The sequence below is a fragment of the Cordyceps fumosorosea genome (assembly GCF_001636725.1).
Source record: "Cordyceps fumosorosea ARSEF 2679 chromosome Unknown scaffold_24, whole genome shotgun sequence".
NCBI classification, from domain to species: domain Eukaryota; kingdom Fungi; phylum Ascomycota; class Sordariomycetes; order Hypocreales; family Cordycipitaceae; genus Cordyceps; species Cordyceps fumosorosea.
The window spans coordinates 232433-253767 of NW_017387324.1; the positions used below are offsets into that span (position 1 = coordinate 232433).

A 21335-nucleotide genomic window follows, 5' to 3' on the forward strand; every position below is an offset into this window, starting at 1 on the left:
GTAAATGACGACGCGATAATGCAGTGAGACACGACGCCGTCCTGTATGTTGGCGGCGCATCGCGCGGACAGATGGCCGCACAGCTTGTCGGTTGTACATGCTGCTAAAGGTGCTGAAAAGCATGTAAAACACGGCACAGGTGTGTGGGCGATCAGACGGCATGTGCTGTACAGAGTAGGGAGCGTCGCACTGTGGCTATCGTGGTGCAGGTGGCGGATGGTCGGTCAAGGCAAGACGGGTAGGATAATGGCTGGGTATCTGCATCTCTTGGCCAGCCATCTCAATGAAGGAGGTGGATGGCGGTACGCGAGGCGAGCTGAGGGCTGAGAGGTACAGAAAGGATGCGTGGAGGCGCAGAAGGATGCATCGAGGTGCAGCATTCCGTCGCCGGTCCTGTTTCTCAGCCTGCAGTTGGCAGGCAGGGCCAATGTTATTAGACTTGTCCGGAGTTATTGATGAACAAGCCACACGGCAGGGCAGCATACGGCCATGTGGACCTGCGAATGCGCAACCACAAAAGCGATGGCTTCGTAACTTCGCCAAAGGGTCCATCAAGAACGGTCGACTGGGGCGATGGTGAATTGGACGAGCAGGGGATATCGATAAGCATCGGAAGAGATACATGTGATTGGGTAGCCGGCATGGAACTGGTGGCTCCAGGTTGGTTGCGATAACGAGAGTGGGTCCTTCGGGATGGTGTCGGTGGAATGGTGGGAAACAAGAATGAGGCTGATGAGGACATGACACGAGCGGAAAGGTCGAAAGGGAGAAAGACGTATCGGGAAGATGAGGAAGTGGAAGATGAAGATTCAATGAGGTGGTGATTTGAGCTGTTTTGTCGGTGTTTGCAAGAGCAAACGGAGACGGCAGCTGGCAACACTGGCAGCTGGCAGGCATTTTAGTACCGAAGTAAAGTTTGGGCTACCTCGGTCGTGGCGGCTGGCAGGTAATGCGTACCTGTAGATGTCGTAGAAATCTGACTACAAATATGGTTTATTACTGGGGGGCTAGGCGGGCGACGTGGTAGACAGATGATTGAACGCCTGTTAACTCCTGAGTACACAAGTGCTGAAGAAACCAGAGCGGAGAGTGTCGGGAGAATTTGGAGTCAAGGCTCCGTTGCCGGCGTCGGACGACCGCCGGCTAATGAGAGCAGGCGACGGCAAGGGATGGCGGGAGTTAAAAAGCTATGGCGGGCTTGAGGCGCGAGGCTTGGGGCTACAGCGAGATGCAAGTTGGAGGGGTTTTGAGATTTCCAGGAAGAAGGCCCGCCGCCACGAAGCTTACAGCGGCGGGCTAGCGTTCTCTGCCAATCTGCTGGATGACAAAATATCCATCCTTATACCTCCTCCATCCTTCCCGGAGGTCCAGCTGCAAGTAGATGATGGCGCTGCTTGGCTCCTTGTGCGGGCTTGCAGGATGCCTACTGCCATGGATCTTCCCCACCTGTCTCACCAAAAAAAGCCGCCCACTTACCTTGGCTGGCTAGGCTTCGATTTCGACTTGCACATGCTTTTCTCGACGCTCGGTAGTGCGATGACGACGATGATGCTCAGGATGCTGTGTGAAGCGGGAGAAATAAATGAATAAGATCATCTGCGACAAATACTAACTTGGCAATGTATACAGTCGTGCACAGCATTAGTGGTAGACGAGAAAGCAGTGTAGGCCAGTGAACCAGCTGCCTGTACAAGAAGTGCAGCCTGCGACGAAGCTGAATCGCAAAGAGGCAAAAGACCGACGTTCCCCCACATTGGGGATTCATGAGAAACTTTGTCGCTTCTTGGCAGATGAGGAGGACCGGCCGGGACGAGTTAGAACCAGGTGAGGGTACGCGCAGATCCGTGGTCGCAGGTGGTAACCTTAACGTTTGGGCGCTGCTGCTGTTGGGGAGGGAGACGGAGCAGGGGACTGCAGATGGGACTAGGCAAGAAAAAGACGAGATGACGTTGGAAGAGGTGGGAAAGTAGCATTGAAGCCGTTGTGAGGAGTCAACTTTTTGCCGCCGATGTAAATGTTCACATCGATAACAGTCGACAGGTTCAAGGATAGCAGTGCTCTAACTTGGCTTGCTTGGATAGTTTGCTTATACGTTGCTGAAAGGAAGCTAAAAACAGGAGAATGTCAAAAAAGAAACCAGACGTCACATCCGAACACATCCATGCGCTCATAAACTAATCTGGCGACTTTGTCCCACGGAAACCTGCCGGCGGATGACAATTTATTCCAGGGACTTGCAGGGGCTTGGAGTGCTTTACAGGGGACGGCCTGCTGAAATCCCCTGCTAAGCGGAGCCAAATGCAGCCTCGTCCGGACCGTCCCCCGCTTCCAGGCAAGGACCAGCAGCGTTGGCCGGTTATAGCTCACGAGTAATTGAGAATTACATAGCGATTATTGTAAATCATGAGGACCACTGCAGATATGTAAAATGTCTGCAAGTATTGCAATAAACATTCTAACAGCTCATGCGTTCTCTTATGTGGTGTTTGGTCCGATACCCAAGGCCCACAGCACCCAGTTCCAACCGAACTATCGACACCATTGACGAATACCACCATAACCACCAACACGAACGTGCCGCGCGCCACACCATCGCCGCATCATCACCATCCTGGCTTTACGGTGGCTTGTCCAGTTGCAGCTAATAACTAACTACTGGTAGGTGGAGGTGGAAACCTACTTGCTACATCGTTCGAGTCTCTTGCGGCCTCGATTTGGCACCTTTGGCTTCATCTCCCTCCCACCACCTTTTTTCGGCCGCAGGCTGTTGATCCACCTGAGACTCAATCGGCAACGACCCCTTTCAAAAGGAAAATCAACTCGACGGCGCGCGATTGTCACCAGGTAGATTCGGGGTTTTTACTCTTCCTTGTAAGAAGATCATCCAACATGAGTCTATAGGTAATCTGGTCTCTGACGCACATTCAAGCAAACGAAACCCTCCGATCGGACGGCCTCTCGCTTCAGCAGTGGACGGACCTGAAGTACTCTTGAGCAGAGCACCCCACCAGCGAAAGCACCGTACATCGTTGCTCAGAACGACCACCGGCCCCCAACCACTGTAGCGACTCTTCAGTGCTCTCCAAAAAACAGCGCTACGCCCGCTAAATCCGGACACTGCACCTGCAGGCAGCAAGGACGAGGTACAGAGGGTACAAACACCGCCGAAACCACCACCAAACTCCCCCGGCCGCCCTCTGACTCTCTCTGAGTCGCTCTCCCGCCCGCTCAACTCGTTCGCCTTCTCCGCCTCAATTTCGCTCGCTCGCCCGCCACCACCTCTTCTTTTTCCTCTCTCTTCCCGACCATCCTTTCCGTTGTCCTTCCCACCCCCCGTATCGCCCTTATCCTTACCGGCCGCGTCCCTTTCGCCGTCGCTGAATATCTTCAATTCGACTGTCCCTCTCCGCACGCATCGCTCTCGCACCCTGTCAGAGCCCGCCCGTCGCCCGGGATGCATCCCACCACCACAGAACACGACTACCGCTTTCCGCGAAGACCCGACAACCACCACCAGCAGGTCGCGACCGACGACCTCTCGACCGGCTCCAGCCCGCACCCCGGCCTCGGCGTCGCCAACTCCCCTAGTACCGCCTCCCAGTCCTCCCGCGCCCTCGACCTCGAGAGGTCCTTTGCCAAGCACGACCATCTTCTCGGCGATGCGCTCTTTCCCACCCTACGCGACGCCGACGGCCCTGGAGCCGCCAACCTCGACCAGATGCAGTCCGACGATCCCCTCGCCGCCCAGGTCTGGAAGTTCTTCACCAAGACTAAGCAGAATCTTCCCAACCAGCAGCGCATGGAGAACCTCACCTGGCGCATGATGGCTCTTAGCATGCGCAAAAAGCAGCAAGAGCAGCGCAGTCGAGAAAAGTGAGTCGCACCGCCTGCCCGCCGTCGCTACCTCTTGCCTTTGGCATGCTCTTCTACATTGTCATCTCTCAATATTTATCATGCTCTCCATATACTGATGGGTTTTATTCTTCCAGCAGCATCTCCCGCCCAGGTGCCCAGTCCGGCCCTAGTGGAATTGCTCAACTTCGCAAATCCTCTCAGGCCAACTCTACCGCCACTGCCCAAAACCCGGATCAGATGAACATTGACGAGTTCATCTTTCCAGAGCAAACCAGCTCTCCTGGTGCCTTTGCTTCCCCTCAGATACCTGCAAACCCACCCCCCGCCCAGCCCTCGGGTATTCCCATCCACCAGCAGCCGAGAAGCGAAGGCCTCGGTAGCGCTTTTGTTCCACAATCTGTCCCCGATGCGCCTCACCTCCAGCATCGCGACCGCAACGAGTTCAACTACGTCCAGCGCCACGTTCGCAAGACTAGTATAGATGACCGCCAGGTATGTCGCTACCCTTGGTTGCCCGCGCTGCGAGGCATTGTTGTGCATCTGCGCGCCTTTTAACCCTGCGCCGCTAACCTGCTTGCTCCAGACGAGAAAACGCCCTGCCAACTTTTCTCCCCACATCAATGCTGTCGGTGCGCCGAATGGCGCTGCTGGTCGTGAATTCGACAACGATGGAGACATCCACGGCTATTCCCTCGACGGCCACGCTCAGATGAACATGCCTCAGCAGCTTCCCATCGACCAGTTTGGCCTCGACTTCATGCCCAACGACAACATGATGAACAACTCGCAATTTCAGCAGAACTTTGGCTTTTCTCCCTCCACGTCACCCATGGTCTCTAATGGTCCTCTCTCCTCCTTTAATAACTCCATGGCGCCATCCTCGCTCAACACCACCGACTTTTACTCGCCACCAGCCTCCGGCTACCCCTCTGCTGTATCGACCCCGCATGGCATGGGCGACAAGGACAACTTTGCCTTTAGTCCACAAGATGCCCGTCAGCACGGCCAGGGCTTCCAGCAGCAGAACATGAACCATCAATTTATGTACAACGACCCCAACGGCAACCCCATGTACGGCTCCATGGCTCAGGGACAGTCCTTCAATCAGATGGACCACTCTCAAGCTATGCACCCTGATGGTGGACTTGTGTCGCCCACCATTCCCATGAACCAAGATGGACTGTTCTCTTTTGGTGGTGATTCAGACGAGGATGATGGAAGCAATGGCATGAATAACATGCAGGGCGATTTCACCGCCGCGGTTGATGAAGTAAACTCCTTGGGATGGGACGCTTCACTGCCTGGCCAGTTCAGCACGCACTCGGCACGGTATCCAGGCGGGCCGCCGCGTAAGCAAGTCGTTATTGGCGGCACAACCACCGACTACGTCGAGTCCAATAACGAAGACGGGGCTAGCGGCTTGGGAAGATCGCAGTCGTTCAAATCATCCGGCCCTCGACAGCCGAAGCTGCCGCGAACCGCTTCAACGCCGTCTCACATGGCGTCCAAGCATAACGGGTTCGAACAGATCGCGCAGTCATTGCCCACCTCACCACATGGCGAAGTCGCTGGTAACATGTCCGGCTTCTCCTCAGTGGCCCCCAGCCGGCCCTCCTCTCCACCGTTGTCAAAGCCCGGCTCGACATCGAACTTGCAGGCCGCGGCTGGCAACCATACCGAAGGCGGCAACCCCACGACCTGCACCAACTGTTTCACGCAAACGACCCCGCTCTGGCGACGAAATCCCGAAGGCCAACCACTGTGTAATGCTTGCGGTCTGTTTCTGAAGCTCCACGGCGTCGTACGACCTCTGAGTCTAAAGACGGACGTTATCAAGAAGCGTAACCGTGGCTCCGGTACCAGTGGCGGCGGGCGGGGTAAGAAGGGTGCAAGCTCTGCTGCCGCCTCGCGCAAAAACTCATCTCTTTCCATTGCCAACTCGGCGCAGTCTGGACAGCAGACACCCACAAACCCATCTACTCAGCGCCCTGGCACAAGCCACAAGGAGGAGAGCCCCGCGTCCGCCAGTAGCAGCCAATTTGGAGCACAGGCAGCCGGTGGCAAAGGTGTAGTGCCTATTGCTGCCGCTCCCCCCAAGTCATCGCCTGGCCCAGGCGCATCAGCCTCGGCCATGCCCCTGGCTCGGCCTTCTGCTAATGCCTCTTCGAAACGACAACGCAGACACAGCAAGAGTGAAGGCACCTCCACAGCCATGGATATTGACAGCGGTTTCCCGGGCCCCAATGACGGCGCTAGGTCTCTCGGCACGACACCCAGCATGCCATCCATATCGTCCACCATGATGTCCGCAGGCTACGGCATGTCGCAGCGTCCCCTGATGGCGGCCCCGGGTCCCATCGGCCACCCGCCCAATGCCGGCATGAGCCCCAACGGCAACGCTGTCGGCCCACAGGAATGGGAATGGCTCACGATGAGTCTGTAATTTCTTCGTTTTACCTTTTTGCACCTGATCGGCGCCTACACGATATTACGGCGAGCACTTCTTTTTTTTCCTTTGCATAACGACTGGAGTTTTGGGATTTTCATTTCATCTTTTTGAAACTGTAATTCTCAATCGCTACCTATATACGATCGACGACGACTGCTTCTTCGACAAGGCGCCGGCACGCCCGCCATTATAATTTTTCTTCTTCTCTCCGATTCACCCGTTCACCGTAATCACGAAACGACGATGTAATATGATGGATGGATGGACGAGCTCCAAGGCGAGGCGATGGTTTATACTTCACTGGCGCTTTTTCTTTTTGTGTCAATGTTCGCTTTTGGGATCTGCAGGATTAGTTTCTTTTTATGCGTTGAGGCTTTTTTTTTGTTTGATGATACCTTGCAAATAGACATGGGACCGGAACTTGGGGCTTTTTTCTGCCTTTGTGCGTTTTGGATGAGTAGCAGTGCGCGGGACGAATTTTATTTTGACGCCGTCGTAGCTTTGTTTTCTTTTCTTTTTACGTATGGCGGTTGGATGGGTATATCTTTTTACAGCGGCATGGCGGAAGGGGCGCTGGCTTCGGGCAGGAGGTTGGGCGGTTTGTCAGCTGGTCTTGGATTCGGGAAAGCACTCGGTCTCTTTATTTGGCCTTTTCAATTTCTTGTTATTTGGCGTCCTGATGGGATCTTGGCGTGTACTTGGCTGTTGAAACCTGGAAAGGCGGTGCAAAGTACGATAAACCGAGCTATAGGGAGTTGATATAGTGAAATTTCGACTTGTTTTTACATACTCTATTAATTATGGCGTGACCCATGAACTACACAAACAGCAGTGGAAACCAGCTCATCGTGATGAAACGTTGTTCATATTAACAAAGTCTTTTATGATAAAACACCATGCGGATCATTTAATCCCTGTTCACATATCCATATTGTTGATTTTGCCCCAACTCTATGCCACCCTTACCAAAGCAACTAAGAACAAGAAAAAGCACAACAAAAAATGCCTGACCGACCAACCCTGACTGAGTATCCCATCCCATCCCACGCCTCTCCGAGCCGCCGCTTTCCACAAAGAAAGAGCAAGAAAACACTATAGCAGCAAAAGAAAAACCGTGCAAGAAAAAAACAAAAGAAGAAGAAGCGCAATGAAATGAGACTAAAATATTCTAATAAAAATAGGGCAAGGAAAGAGAAAAGAGAAACCAAGACATTGCAATGGCGAGGAACGATGGCATGGCAGGGCCGGCCTACCCACACACCAGATCCAAGAACGATATAAGTCGCGCAACAAGAATGCAAAGAACCGGCAAGCAAGAACCATCATCGGAGGTAGGTCCACTCCCGCGGCTGACACCGACAATACGGATTCCGGCACGGCGCCAACGAGCGCTCGCTCTAGAGCATCGTGCCAAAGGCGTCGTCCACCGGGATCCTCTTGCGCGGGCTGCCGCCGCCGGCACCATCCTCGCCCGGCGCGGTCTTGCGGTGGCGAAACGTGAAGCCGACAAAGAGGCTCTTGCTCATCTCGTCCTCGCGGTCGGCCATGGTCTCAAGCGCCATCTGCTTCTCGTGCACCTCCTTGTACTTGGCCATGTCGGCTTCGTTGCCAAAGTCGTCAAAGTAGCCGGCGTCCGTCTCCGAGTCCAGCTCAGGCACAAACGGCGCGCGCGTGTGCCTCAGCGTCGCCCAGTCCACCTCGGCAAAGTACTGGTGATTGTAGATGTCCTTGATGTTGTTGAAGCGCCTCATGCGCGAGTTGATACAACTGTGCGGCATTGGTTAGTAAATAGATATCGATGGGTCGTTCATTCGGTGTATGCATACGTGGTGATGAAGTTCCATGTGCGGTTGCTCAGGAAATAGGCGGGATCCTCCCAAACAGGACGCTTCAAAACGTCTCTCCAGACCTTCAGGTTGCGCCACGTCTCATCGGGCGTAGCACCGGAAAACGGCGGGAAACCAGTAAGGGCCTCAAACAACATGCATCCCAGACTCCAGTAGTCAACTGTTGAGTCGTATTCTTCCCCTCTAAGGACCTCGGGAGCCATGTAGTCGGGAGAGCCAACAATCGACTTGGCATAATTGACATCGTTCTCGCGCATGTTTCTGTAGCTCTCGCGACGCTCCGAAACGGTACGCTGTCCGATGGGTTTTCCAAACGGCACCGACGTCTCCGAAGCTTCCTCCAGCTTGACACGCATGGACTCGATGCGCGACGGAGCCAGGACACCGGCAGCCAGACCAAAGTCAGTCAGTTTGACGTGGCCAGTAGAATCAATAAGGAAGTTTTCGGGCTTCAAGTCTCGGTGAATGTAGCCAAGCTGATGCAGGGCATCAATGGAGCAAAACATCTCGGCAATGTAAAATCGGGCATGGCGGTTGGACAGAACACCCGCGTTGTTAAGCAGGGTGCGGAAATCGCCGCCCGGGACGTATTCCATGGCAAGATAGATACTCTTGTCGTCTTGGAATGAGTAGAGCAGTCGCACAAGCCACTCGCTGGATGCGGTGGTGAGAATATCACGCTCAGTGAGGACGTGGCGGACTTCATCGAGCTTGAAAAGCAACTTTTTGCTCATGACTTTGAGTGCGCACACTTCGCGCGTGTCCTTTTTCTGAGCTAGGAAAACCTGGCCGTAACCACCCTGGCCGACCTGAGTGAGGATCTGGAAATCGCCATGACGCAGACGGACACGACGTTTACGAAGGTTTGCACGTTCGCGGCCGGCATATTTGCTCCACATCTGATTGAAGGTCGCATCATCGGTCGCCGGCGGTGCGGGGAACTCGGCGTTGAAGGCAGCGAGGCGGTTCTGTCGGGTGCCGACATATGTGAGAAGATCAAAGTAATAGTCAAGAAAGTCTGCAAGGTATTAGCAAGCTCGGAAAGTATGGCAGAAGCGGGCAGCGTACATAGTTGAGTGACGTTGACGAGTCTGCGGACGCTAGGTCTTTGCAGAATCTCGCGTTCCTCGGCTGTCAGGGCGCGGGATGTGTTGAACTTTTTGGCGGGTGTCAGAGGACGCTCCTTGCCCTCGTACAGCTGCTGGCGCGAGAGCGCCGCGTGTGTCATATGCTGAACAGGAGGTGTGTTCTCCTGGCCTTGCTTCCGCAGAGGGCTGCCCGGACTCGGCCCCTTGTGCAGGACACTATCATCGGCAACAAGGCTGCTCTCGTCAAAGGGCTGGGCATTGGTTTTGGCAGGAGAGAGAGGGGTGACGACGGGCTGGGGCCGCGACAGACGAACGGGCGTGTCTAGCTCGCTGGTGTTGAGAGACATAGCGTTGTCAAAAGCCGAAGGCAGGTCGTGGGCGCCCGGCGGGTGTGTCTTCTTGCTGGGGCTTCCCTGCGGGGTGTTGAGAGGGTTGAGGAAGTTGTTGTTTGTGTTGTTCTTGGTAGGCGTCGCGGGGCGGGCCACTTCTTGAGCGGCCTTGTCCCGGCCGGACTGGAAGAAGTTGGACATGAAGCCGGCCATGGCTGCTGATTTGCGGCGAACGGTGGTGAAGCTGACGGTCAACAAACGTGGTGGCCGAGGAGGGGGCGGGCCGCAAGATGGATGGGGTTCGTATCTGTCAAACCAGATGGGCGGCGGGCAGCTTGTAAAAAGGCGGCGAAGCTAGTAATACGAATAGTATGCAAAAGAAACAATTCCTGGTGCAGCTCTATGCCAATGCAGAACGAGGGCCCAATAAGTAATGACTGGGAAGAGCAGGTTGGCAGATGCAAACACGCAAGATGCAATGCGGGATACTTTTGTTGCTACCTCCCAGGTGGTCTTGGCTGGTGCTGGGGCCTTTAGTGGTGGAATCCGGGGGATGCTATTGGGTGGAGCTGCCGCGAGAGTCAACAAAGGTTGGAGCAGCAACACGAGCTGGCTGGTGGGAGGCGCTGATGCTGTGGTGGGACGAGGGAGGGAGGAAGGTTTTGGGTCTTATTGCACATTCCTGGGCGTGCAGGGTTTAGAGTTATCAAGGGAATTTCTTTCTTTTTGACTACTGCTACATGTCACCGGGTGCTGCTGCATGTGGCGAGGGGTGATGCAGCGGCTGGCTACTCGTACTGTTTTGTTTACAGCTGTTGTTTCCAGTGACCTCATCGCTGTAAGTGGAGGAATTGCAGCTCAGCCACAGAAACCGGTGATTAACCAAGAAAGGGAGTAAGGGGGGATAGCAGACTCTGGACAAATTGGTACATTCCGAATAAATAGAAGAATCAGATGAAAATGCTGCATTTTCCAAGTTTTCCTCAGGATCGTCGACCTCTTCATTTCAACACATCTCTGTCGAAGACAAAATTGACACTGGTGAAACCACCGAGGCACTGCCGCAATGGATGTTAGCGCCACAGGCCGCTAGCCCCAAGCAAACTAGCGCATCGGCTGTACCTGTTGAGCCCGCCAGCAGTCTGGCCGGATCAACGCCGGTCCGGCTACCCACGCACAACCTCCGGCTTGGCTGGGGCTTTCGGTTGAAGCACGTGACTTGAGTCCTGGGCGGGGCGCGCACGCCAATTCAAGGTGTGGGAAAACCCTGCCAAATGGCACAAAATAGAGGCCATCCACTTTTCAAACACTTGACGAGAAGCGACCTTTTTTGCCAAATTTCCGCACCACAATTGCTGTCTGTTAAACCGACAAAACAACACAGCCAAATTTCGTCAACATGGAAGCTTCCAAGACCCCCGTCAAGCTGGTCAAGGTGACCAAGGTTATTGGCCGTACCGGTACGAAATTTCAGTCACACCCTCGACGATTGGGCCGCCAGTTCTCTCTACATATATCGTCCCGTTCGAGGCCATTGCCAATTCGACTGCCGCTTGTTCGAACGAAACACGTCGCCTGGCGAACCGATTTCTGAAAATTGAACTGGCGGGATTATTTGCGGAATCTCAGCAGCGTGGGACTTTGTTGGCTAATATTTGTTGCTTTGGATAGGCTCCCGTGGTGGTGTCACTCAGGTCCGCGTCGAGTTCATGGACGACTCTACCCGTTCTATCATCCGCAACGTCAAGGGTCCCGGTACGTTCCCTACGAAGGATTCGCACGCCCGCAACGAAACTCTCGACATGCCCTCCGAGGCACGCAATCCCAATATACTAACATTGGCTTCCTCCAGTCCGTGAGAACGACATTCTCTGCCTGCTCGAGTCTGAGCGTGAAGCCAGACGTCTGCGATAAACGGTGTCGGCGAGGATGGTGTGACGATGACGATGTGCGCGCGGCGAGGATGAAAGAGCATACACAAAGAAAAAAAAAGGGAGCAGGTCGTTCCGGAAGATCCTCTACGCTTTGGTCGAATGAGACCTTCCTTTTGGAGTTGGGAATTCTGGACAAATTTGGTGTCTTGACTGAATTTATTAAAAAAGGAAAGCAAGGTGTCGATAGCATACCCGGCTGGCAAACCCCGGCCGGAAATACCTAACCTCATTCATAAACATTTCAAAAATACGAAATTCGATCCCGAGCTCGATATTGTGAGGCATGAGGCTGTGGGCTGTGGTGATTGCAGGCAGAGTTTGAGGGGGGGTTCAGTTGGTTGACGAGAAGACGCTTGATACCCATTCAGTGGTCACAGACTTGGATAGCAAGGCATGGGGAGAGTTTGCGTTATAGAACAATGGGTGTTACGGCAGAGGAGACCCCAAATTGGTTTATTTGATGTTACTGTTACGGAGTGCCGGATGAGTTACTCTCACTCTTGTTGGCTCAGGAAAGGTGTCGTTTCCCACGTCAGACTGACCACGCGCATTCTTATCATGCTAACGCTACCAAGGTTATTATTTGCCAGTCGCTCGAGGCTGTGTTGTCGAGGATAGCGGCTTCAATAATCCCATTGTGACGTAACTACATAGGTACCACTCACAACTGCACGATAGTGGCAGTATAACTATGTACATGCTCCATATGCAAGGCGACCAACCGTCCTTACTTACTACCTAGCAACCTAACAAGTGGCGGCGAGTTGAAATTAAGACGAATAGCAGTCGCGAAAAATCACCATGCGTATTTCACTATAAACTACAGGTACTACTGACTGCCATCTTTAACGAGTGATGGTTACCTGTCGTCCATCAAAGTGAATTGTGTGCCTGTAGCGAACAGATCTCCTCATTAAATAGGTCATTGACAGTCCTATGGGTCGAGAGCATCTATCAGCACGAAAGAGAAGTCCAAAGCTTTTCAAGAGGGGTAAATGTGGCATTGCCATGTCTACAGAGCATACGGCCTCTCATCCTTGGGCGGGACCGCTTTGTGCCTATTTAGCATACTTGCAGCGACGTTCATAGGTTAGAAAGCACCACCGAATAAGCGTACAAGATCGACTTAAATGCAATATATTGAACTGATTTAGACCTACCATGTTTCTATACTCCATGAGGTACGTTACTAAATCATGCAGTATACTTAACAATTTAGCGCCAGTTGATTAAAGTTCAAATTACCTGCTTACAGTAGGATTTGGTTCAGGAAATGGCATATAATCTTAACTTCATCCAGAAGGCCCTCGCATCCAATTGCCAATCCCAGCGAAGAGTTAGTAATTGCGTTACCCGGAGAAATTACACGTAGACTAGTATTGCTTGGATCCATAGTTGGACATGACATTGTGTCTTGATCGAGGAGTCCCCTGAAGTTTGACACGATATATCATAGTACAGGGTACTCCGTACTACTTTTCTATATTTGCGACACTTCACAGTAGCCCGCCCCCCTTTGATAATACGAGACAAAGCCCACAGGTTCGCCGATACGGCTCCCTGCTGTAAGCCCGCTGGAGAAGGGGTGTCAGGCCACTACAGCGCCTGTGCCACAATTCTTCAGCGAGACAAGTGCGCTAGAGAAAGCGTAAGGAATCCCCCGCCACCTGCCAAACTCCCCCAGGAAGCACTAAAATATCCCCTGAAAGAGCACAAGTCTTTTTTTAGGTGGTGCCAAGGCTTGAGGCGCGTCATCGTGGCTGACAACTGAGGAGCAAGCAGGAACAAAGCAGAACAGCCACTCACTCGCCACGGCTTGGCGTTGCTTGTCCTTGCTTGTCCTTCTTCTGGCTGCTACTTCTCCTCGGTGCCACCAAGCTTTGCTGCCCGGCTGCCATTCCACCTTATTACATCTCTCCCGGGCCCCTTTTGATTGCGACTGCTACGGGGACAACGCCGTTTGCTTCATCGGAAGACCCTATTGCGCCCCGAGCTTCCTCCACTATTTACCCAGTGGGCTCGCGCCTCTCCCTCCGCACGCCCAACGCCGCACCTTGGTTGGCGGCGCGCGCCGTTACGACAGCCTCAAACCCTCTTGGACCACGACCCGAGCTTCTGGCCCGACGACCCGGACGTTTGCCCTGCGCTTGCAGTCCGTTTAGACGCTTCGTCTTTTGCAGCGGCCCCCTCGATCATACCCGTCGCAGCAGCTCACTCCGCGGCTGCTACGCACCACCCCAATAATGTCGTCTGAATTTCGTGGCCCGGGCGACGACGCCTTGCCTGCCCCTCCTGGACAGCCCCCGCAACCGCAGCCCAGCGCGCCTGCAGGCAAGACCTCAGAGGATAGCGGTAGCAGGGAGCTTGTCTCGGAGAAGGAAAGGCTCGAAGGCCTCGAGGGTGAATCTGACGACGACAAGAGCGCGGCCGGCGATGCCCCCGACGGCGCAGCTCCAAGCGCAGCTCCCCCACCTCCTGATGCGCACACCCCGAGCGCGGCTGAGGCTGCGCTGATGAAGCAGGTCAACGCAGTTCTCTCTTCCGAGGTAACGCGACTGCCCACGCAGCGCAGTGTGAACTATTACTGATCCTCCATAGATTGGCATTGCCACCTTGTTAAACCGTCTCAAGCAAAGTGCCGCTTCGGCCAAGGTATATCATGCGCCAACTTTGCAGACAAGACACCAGCTGACATTGTCGTAGGAATTCGCGATGTTTCTGAAAAAGCGCGCCATTATCGAAGACGACCACGCCCAGAGTTTGAAGAAACTTTGTCGCACGACCCAGGATAACATGCGACGCGCAGACCACCGCACCGGCAGCTTTGCCCAGTCCTACGACGAAATGACGTATATACATGACCGCATGGCCGACAATGGCATCCAATTCGCAGCCTCGCTCCATCAGATGCACGAGGACTTGATCGAGCTCGCCAACAACTCGGAGCGCAGCAGAAAGACCTGGAAGACCAATGGCCTATCCGCCGAGCAAAAGGTCGCCGACCTCGAGCAGGCCATGCGAAAGAGCAAGGCCAAGTACGACTCGCTTGCGGAAGAGTACGACAGAGCCAGAACCGGCGAGGGCAGGCAGGGTGGTGGCAAGGTCCTCGGTGCTTTCAAGGCACACAAGTCTGCCGCGCAGCAGGAGGAAGACTTGCTCAAAAAGGCACAGAATGCCGACCAGACGTATTACAACCACGTCCAGACGCTGCGGACGGAAAAGTCTCAGCTCGAGGCGTCGCATCGCCCAGAGGCTGTCAAGGCCCTGCAAGCTCTGGTGTCTGAGACTGATTCGGCTACTACTCTGCAGATGCAAAAGTTTGGTAAGTCAGATGAGGACCTGCAGTTGAACTCATTTCTTACATTGCCTAGCTACATTCAACGAGAAGCTGCTGCTCGGCAATGGCCTGATTGTGTACCCCTTCAAGAACCAGCCCGGAGACACAGCGCCTCAGCCCCGAAGCCTTCGCCAGGCCGTGTCGTCGATCAACAACGAGCGCGATTTCAACGAGTTCGTCTCGGCTCAGCACTCCAAGGTGTCAACTGCGACCGAAGTCAAGTACGAAAAGAACCCGCTGTTGAATCCTCAGAGCTCCGCGGCCCCTAGGCCACACAGCCAACCCTTTGCGCCGCCAGGCCAACAAGGTTCCATTTCTTCCTTTGGTCCGCTCAACCCGGCCGCTGCTGGCGGCATCTCTAACCCCATCTCGCAGCAACCACAATCAATGGGCGGCGCCAGATCAAGCACCGGCAACTTCACAGGACCGAACGGCCCCGGTAGCCCCCAGAGCCCAGTCGGCCCCGGGCAGGTTGCTGGCGTGTCCTCGAGCGGACTCGGAGATCAATCAAGACCATTTTCTCAGCAGCATACTCGCAGCTACAGTCAAGGAAACCCTCTCAAACCCGGTTTCGGTGGCCTAGGAGGGTCCCCGCCGCAATATGGCGGTCGAGGTGGCGCTCCTCCTCAAGCACCTGCTCACCAGGCAGATCCACGATACGGAAACGGTCAGCCCGGGGCGCCTCAACTCGGGGCCTTGCCGTTCCAGGGTGGCAATCCTCCAGGACAACGTGGATCGCCGCAACAGGGTCAGCAGCCTTTTGGACCTCCGGGCGTCTCAGGCCCCGGCGGCCCCGGCGGCCCCGGGACGCGCGGATCGCCCCAGCAAAGCCAGCTGCCGTTCAGACCTCCCAGCGACGTCAAGGGCCCAGTCGGTTCCGGTGGCGGTCTCCCTGGTGCACTGCAGCCGGGTAGCCAACATCCCCAGGGCCAGCCGCCCGCGTACCCAAGCGCGCACGGCACCAGCGTCATGGCCAGCCAGGCACCGACAATGCCCGTCTTTGGCGTCTCGCTCGCAAAGCTGTACGAGCGTGACGGGCTGGCGGTCCCCATGGTAGTGTACCAGTGCATCCAGGCCGTGGACATGTACGGCCTTGGCGTTGAGGGCATCTACCGCCAGTCCGGCTCGCTAACTCACATCAACAAGCTCAAGAGCATGTTTGATGCTGGTAAGTGACTGTTGGACGACAAGTCTAGTTGTGTTATATCCGCTGACAAGTTTTACAGACTCCCAGAATCCGGCCCTGGACTTTAGAAACCCGGAGAGCTTCTACCACGACGTCAACAGTGTCACCGGGCTACTAAAGCAGTTCTTCCGGGACCTGCCCGACCCCATCCTGACCGCAGAGCACTACAGCAGCTTCATCAACGCAGCCAGTGAGTCACAACCCCGGTAATTCAATCATGCCCGGACACTAACCGCTTTTCTCCTATCAGAGCACGAAGACGACATCGTGCGCCGCGACTCGCTGCACGCCATCATCAACGCGCTGCCGGACCCCAACTACGCGACGCTGCGCGCCATCACGCTGCACCTCTACCGCGTCATGGACAACGCGCACCTCAACCGCATGACTTCGCACAACCTGGCCGTCATCTTTGGCCCGACGCTCATGGGCAGCGACCCGAGTACGGCCATGACGGACGCCGGCTGGCAGATCAAGGTGGTCGACACAATCTTGCAGAACACGTACCAAATCTTTGACGAGGACTGAGGGGTGAGAGCATTCTTCGGCATTCTCTTTTGTATTGTGGGCTTTTTTTTTACTTGAATGAGCTTGGATTCGGCTCTTTGCAGACCTTTTTTGTCTCTTGTTTTATATGTAATGTCAGAGATTTGTCCCAAGCACGGCGTCACGATGTTGGTCCTTCTCTCTCTCTCTCTCTTGTTTATTTTGTTGCATTTATCTGCTCCCGCTCCAACTTGGCTCTGTTTTTCTTTGTTTAATATCTGTTTTCACCCGGACGTATTTAATCCTGACGGGGCATTTCATGATGTAATCTCTTCCAATGTCGTTTTTTTGTTGAACAAGAATTCCATCATGCTGATAAGCAATCTATACTAAGAACTAATGGCAAAAACACAAAAATCAGGAGAATCAGCTTCGCCCCCGTCTGCTGTAGCTATCAGAATATGGAAGTATGCATCTTCTGCAATTTAATGTAACGAAGGCTACGGATAGGCAGAGCTTGAGTCAGCAAGCAGTTAAGCACCTCTACATTGGCAAACAATTCGACTGCGGGGGTGCGGCGGCAGACGGTCTCTCTCCCGTCACCGACGACCAACCACCCGGGATCACCCTGCGCCTCTTGTTTGGTGCTGTAATCGCTGCAACTGCCCCCGCCCGAAATGGGTTCAACTCCTCCTCGGCAGGACGCCTCCGGGCTGCGATCCTAGTGCTGCGCCGCAGAGACGACTGGGACCCGGCCGAGGTGGGCTGCTGGGATTGGGCAACGGGCCGGCGCCGTGGTGGTCCTTGGGACGAAGGAAGGCTAGCGGGGGCTTCTTCTCCCTGGGGCGCTTGTGAGTCATCGTCGCCATGTTCCTCATCGTTATCGTTCTCCTCATCTTCGTCCCCCCGGTCCCCGCCCTCCTCATCCTCGTCCTCCTCATCCTCGTCCTCCCGGTCCTCGTCCTCCCGCCCCTCCTCTCTAGGCGCCGCGCTATGCGCGTCCTCGGGCGGCCCAACGGGATTCCCCGGCTGTCCAAAGAGATTCTCGTACTGGTCGGGGGGATTCCCGGGCTGTCTGAGGAAACCCGACGGCGATCCAAAGAGGCCCTCGCCAGGTCGCTGTTGTGGGGCACGGGGAACGGTAGTTGCATGGCGCCTACGCTCCTCCTCGAGACTTTCAGTCTGTCCGGGGAAGGGCAGTGGTCCGGGGAAGTGCAGTGGCCCGTCGTAGGAGTAGCTGGGCCTCGACCAGTGAGACTCGGGTTGTTCATCCTCTGGTAGTTCAGTGGTTTCCAGATCTTCAACTTCGGACTCGCTAAAGTCAATCTCCGTCTCCTGCAGCGGGCGCCTATGATAGGGGCTGATGGGCGTGATGCTCTCCGGCTCCGGGGATGGATACTCGCAGCGCCACGTCCAGGCGTTTACCGACTCGACGTAGCTAAAGAGGCCATGCTCCACAAGATTATCGAACTCGTCCCTCCAGTCCCCGCGGGCCTTCCACCACTTAATGACCTCTCCGCGAGGGTAGTGGGGATGGCAACGGCGTTGCTCCGGAGATAAACGCAAGTATCTCATACACTCCTCAGCGACCTCAATCTGGAAGGTGACCCATGGACGGGTGATGAGCCATACCTCAGCGTCGGCAGGGCTCAGTGGCTCGAAGGGCTCATTGGACATATAAGCCGAAATGGGGATCTCCTGGTGACGGTGCACGCCCATGCGCTGGCGCAGGACGAGTGCGATGAGCGTCTCATAATAGGCGTCGCGTAGAAACTCGGAGTGGGCAAATCCCTGGTGCATGGGCGGCTCCCACGGCCACTGCCACGCATTGGCGTCATCGCTAGCCAGCATGCTGCGGCCGGCAAAACCCCATTTGGGATTCCAGATGTTGAGCGCCCCCCATCTGCGCTTAATATTGTGGCGAACAAGGACGCCCAATCGGTGCGTCCCAAGGCGCCCTTCGAATATGTCGTTGACATATCGCCTCTCCTGGTCGTATTTCTTGTAGATCCACGGTCGCATCCGACGGTCTATGCGGTTCTTCTCCATTGTGGCAGCAACCCAGTACACATAGCCGGGCCGCAGTAGGCCCGCCAGCTCGGCTGCGATAGTCGTGGCCTCTTGTTGCGTAAGGGCGCCATCCATGATGCCCAGCAGGTCTTCCGGCAGCTCAGCAGGCGGCTCTTGCCCCTGCCATCGTAGTTCCATCATGCGCTGCAGACTTTCCGGCCCCGCGAAGATGTTACCACCACACGCGGCGGGGTAGAGCTGCACAACTGCCTGCGAGGTGTATGGCGGGGGGAGGTCGTCGGCGGGCTGCTCGACCGAGGGGTGGATGTTGTCAGCGTCCGGAGAGAGCGGCATGTTGAAATTTCAGGCAGGGGGCAGGATGAAGTGATAAAGATGAAGGGGGAGAAAAGAAGTCAACGGGAGCTCCATGCTGGGGCAAGCAGCCATTTTGTACCAACTTGCTTCAAAGAATGCGATGTAGTACACGCGTGCGCAGTACAGGAATAGGGCGTTACGCGCTCGGTCAGCTGGGCGCTTATAGGTATCACCAAGTCAAGCAGCCGCCCGGTAACCGGATGCATGACAAAGACACATTGGGCATCCGCGCTTGGGAAACACGTCAGGCCTGTGCCGCACCTTTGATTCGCCATGCCGTTTGTGCGCCGTTGAGTGTGACGGGTAGGACGGCCACTGCGGGGAGAGAAAGAAGACAAGATTGCAGGAATTGACATCCAGGGGTTTCCGAGTGTTCATTGGTCGATACGTTGGGAAAAAAAAAGAAATGTTCGCCTCTTCACTTTGCGAACCCTAGCCCTTGAGGCTCCATGCTGAGCTGGGAGGGGGATGCCTTTGCCTTTTCCACCTGGCGAAAAGGATGTCGTAATCTGTAAACCGTTGAAGCGTGGAAAGGGGGAGGCTGGAAAGGGGTTATGATGGCGTGGCGTGGGGGTTTGATAGCCGAATTCCTCCATCTGTTTGATACATCGAGTATGAAGGAGGGAAGGAGAGGCCATCGTGGTACAGTGCGGAAGTGGGGACCAGAGGTCACAACAAACGGAGTCCAGAGGAAGCAGTTGGCCGCTGACAGTGATGTGAAATGCCGTCCATGGTAGGAGGGGCTGCAACATGAATAAAATATAAATCAATTAGAGTTTTCTAGATTCGTACATTCTACCAAATGAGGCGTCAAATTGACTACACAAAAGTGCGACTGACTGACGACCCTCACCCATCCCATACCCCTGCACTACGCCTTCTTGGACGCAATGTGCTCATCATGCAGCTCCGCGACTGCCGGTATGATCAGCGCCTCAATCTCCGCCTCCGGCTCCTCCGGCGGCACCTCGTCCGCCCTCAGCGGCCTGCCCTCCGCCTCACCCCAGCCGCCCTTCCTCCCCACCCGCACCCAGCTCTCCCCCGGCCGGCCCGGGTTCACAAACACCACCTCCCACTTGCGCGTCGCCAGCAGGTTGCCAATCACCAGGTGGTGCTGGTAGCGGTCCAGGCTCGCCCGCGCCTTGCGCACCAGCAGCGCCGGGTCCGTCTCCAGCTTGTAGCTCACGATCATGCCCTCGGGCGCCCACCCGTCCACCAGGTTCTCCAGGAACTTGGGGACCGGGTCCAGGTCCACGACGAGCCGCTTGGAGCGCGGCACGCGCGGCGCGTCAAAGTTGTCAAACGCCGGCTGCTCGTCGTCGGAGGGCGTGCCGCCGCCGGGCTGGTCTGCCAATGGTGTTGGCGGCGGCGGCGCCTGCGCGGCGTCGGTGGACTGGATCTTGTGCTCGGCCATGCGCTCCGGCGGCACGAAAAAGTCGGACACGGCTGCGGCCAGGTACAGCAGGCCGTTCGACCCCAGCGGCCGCATCAGCCGCGCAATCCCCCTCAGCTCGTGCAAATAGTCGCCGATCGTCACGAACGGCAGCATCAGCAGCATGTTGCTCCTCCTCGCCTTCTTGTACTCGCGCAGCACGTCCAGGATGCGCGCCTGGTCCTTGTGCCGCACCACCACTCTCCTGTCTCCCTCACCTCCAGCACCCGCATCCTCGTCTAAAAAGTCCAGGAAGCAGTCCTTGGCGTGCGTGTAGTGCCGCGAGTACGGCTGCAGGCTGAACTCGCGGTGCAGGAAGAGCACCGCGTACCCGGCGGCGAGGAAGTACTCGGCCGAGGTGGCGCCGCGCGTGCCGGCGCTGAAGTTGTCGATGAAGCGCACCGTCTGCCGCTCCAGCGGAACCGTGGTGCCACCGGAGGTGATGAGCACCACGCGGCGGCCCGCGGCGGCGTGCTCGGCGATGAAGGACGAGGCTTGCGCGAGGTGCGCGCCGAGGTGCCGCGGCGGCGGGTTGGACGAGAAGTAGGCGTCTTCGGCCTGTACGGATGGAGAGGACATGTCGGATGAGGTTGGGTTTTTTTTGCCCTCTTTAAAGAATCTAGTTTTTTCAATTGTAATGACGCGGTTGTGGTGATGTCAATGCGGAGATACCACTCTAGTGAGTGAGACTGAGACTGAGAATGAGGGGTTAAGCGTATTCGCAACCGGATCGGCTCGGCGCATCCCTTGGATTCGGGTGTCGCTGTAAAATAAAATGAATTTGGCGATGCTGCAGAGATAAATAATCAAGTTGAAAAAGACAAACAAGTTTTTTTCCAAGTCTGCCCCCATCGGCGTTTATAAATCTCCCCGGCTGTGCTGATATTTACGAAGCAGCTCCCATCCCGCCTCACTTTTGGTTTGTAGTTGACAGATAGTGTGCGCGCCGCCTCACATGTTGGGCAGCGAAGCCGATTTCTGCTTTTTTCTTGCTCATCTTGCTAATC

The 21335-nt window shown here is 55.6% G+C and overlaps 6 protein-coding genes across 6 annotated transcripts; 3 read left to right on the forward strand and 3 right to left on the reverse strand.

Moving 5' to 3' along the window:
- Window positions 1-3454: 3454 nt before the first annotated feature.
- On the forward strand, window positions 3455-6298 carry ISF_07804 (Nitrogen regulatory protein areA; the record flags this gene model as incomplete). The annotated part of the gene is made up of 3 exons (XM_018851407.1): window positions 3455-3873; window positions 3990-4347; window positions 4439-6298. 3 exons carry the CDS (start codon window positions 3455-3457, stop codon window positions 6296-6298), a joined length of 2637 nt encoding a protein of 878 aa, XP_018701423.1.
- Window positions 6299-7701: 1403 nt separating this feature from the next.
- On the reverse strand, window positions 7702-9781 carry ISF_07805 (serine/threonine-protein kinase cot-1; the record flags this gene model as incomplete). The annotated part of the gene is made up of 3 exons (XM_018851408.1): window positions 7702-8071; window positions 8131-9169; window positions 9220-9781. The coding sequence occupies 3 exons, from the start codon at window positions 9779-9781 to the stop codon at window positions 7702-7704; spliced, it is 1971 nt and encodes a 656-aa protein (XP_018701424.1).
- A 1186-nt stretch (window positions 9782-10967) lies between these two features.
- On the forward strand, window positions 10968-11482 carry ISF_07806 (Ribosomal protein S28e; the record flags this gene model as incomplete). Its single annotated transcript, XM_018851409.1, has 3 exons — window positions 10968-11028; window positions 11240-11323; window positions 11421-11482. The coding sequence occupies 3 exons, from the start codon at window positions 10968-10970 to the stop codon at window positions 11480-11482; spliced, it is 207 nt and encodes a 68-aa protein (XP_018701425.1).
- Window positions 11483-13745: 2263 nt separating this feature from the next.
- Window positions 13746-16553, forward strand: ISF_07807 (Rho GTPase-activating protein domain protein; the record flags this gene model as incomplete). The annotated part of the gene is made up of 6 exons (XM_018851410.1): window positions 13746-14048; window positions 14101-14154; window positions 14206-14824; window positions 14874-16007; window positions 16066-16215; window positions 16276-16553. The coding sequence occupies 6 exons, from the start codon at window positions 13746-13748 to the stop codon at window positions 16551-16553; spliced, it is 2538 nt and encodes an 845-aa protein (XP_018701426.1).
- A 501-nt stretch (window positions 16554-17054) lies between these two features.
- Window positions 17055-18875, reverse strand: ISF_07808 (hypothetical protein; the record flags this gene model as incomplete). The annotated part of the gene is made up of 1 exon (XM_018851411.1): window positions 17055-18875. One exon carries the CDS (start codon window positions 18873-18875, stop codon window positions 17055-17057), a length of 1821 nt encoding a protein of 606 aa, XP_018701427.1.
- An 892-nt stretch (window positions 18876-19767) lies between these two features.
- ISF_07809 (DNA/pantothenate metabolism flavoprotein) lies at window positions 19768-20907 on the reverse strand (the record flags this gene model as incomplete). Its single annotated transcript, XM_018851412.1, has 1 exon — window positions 19768-20907. One exon carries the CDS (start codon window positions 20905-20907, stop codon window positions 19768-19770), a length of 1140 nt encoding a protein of 379 aa, XP_018701428.1.
- Window positions 20908-21335: the final 428 nt, after the last annotated feature.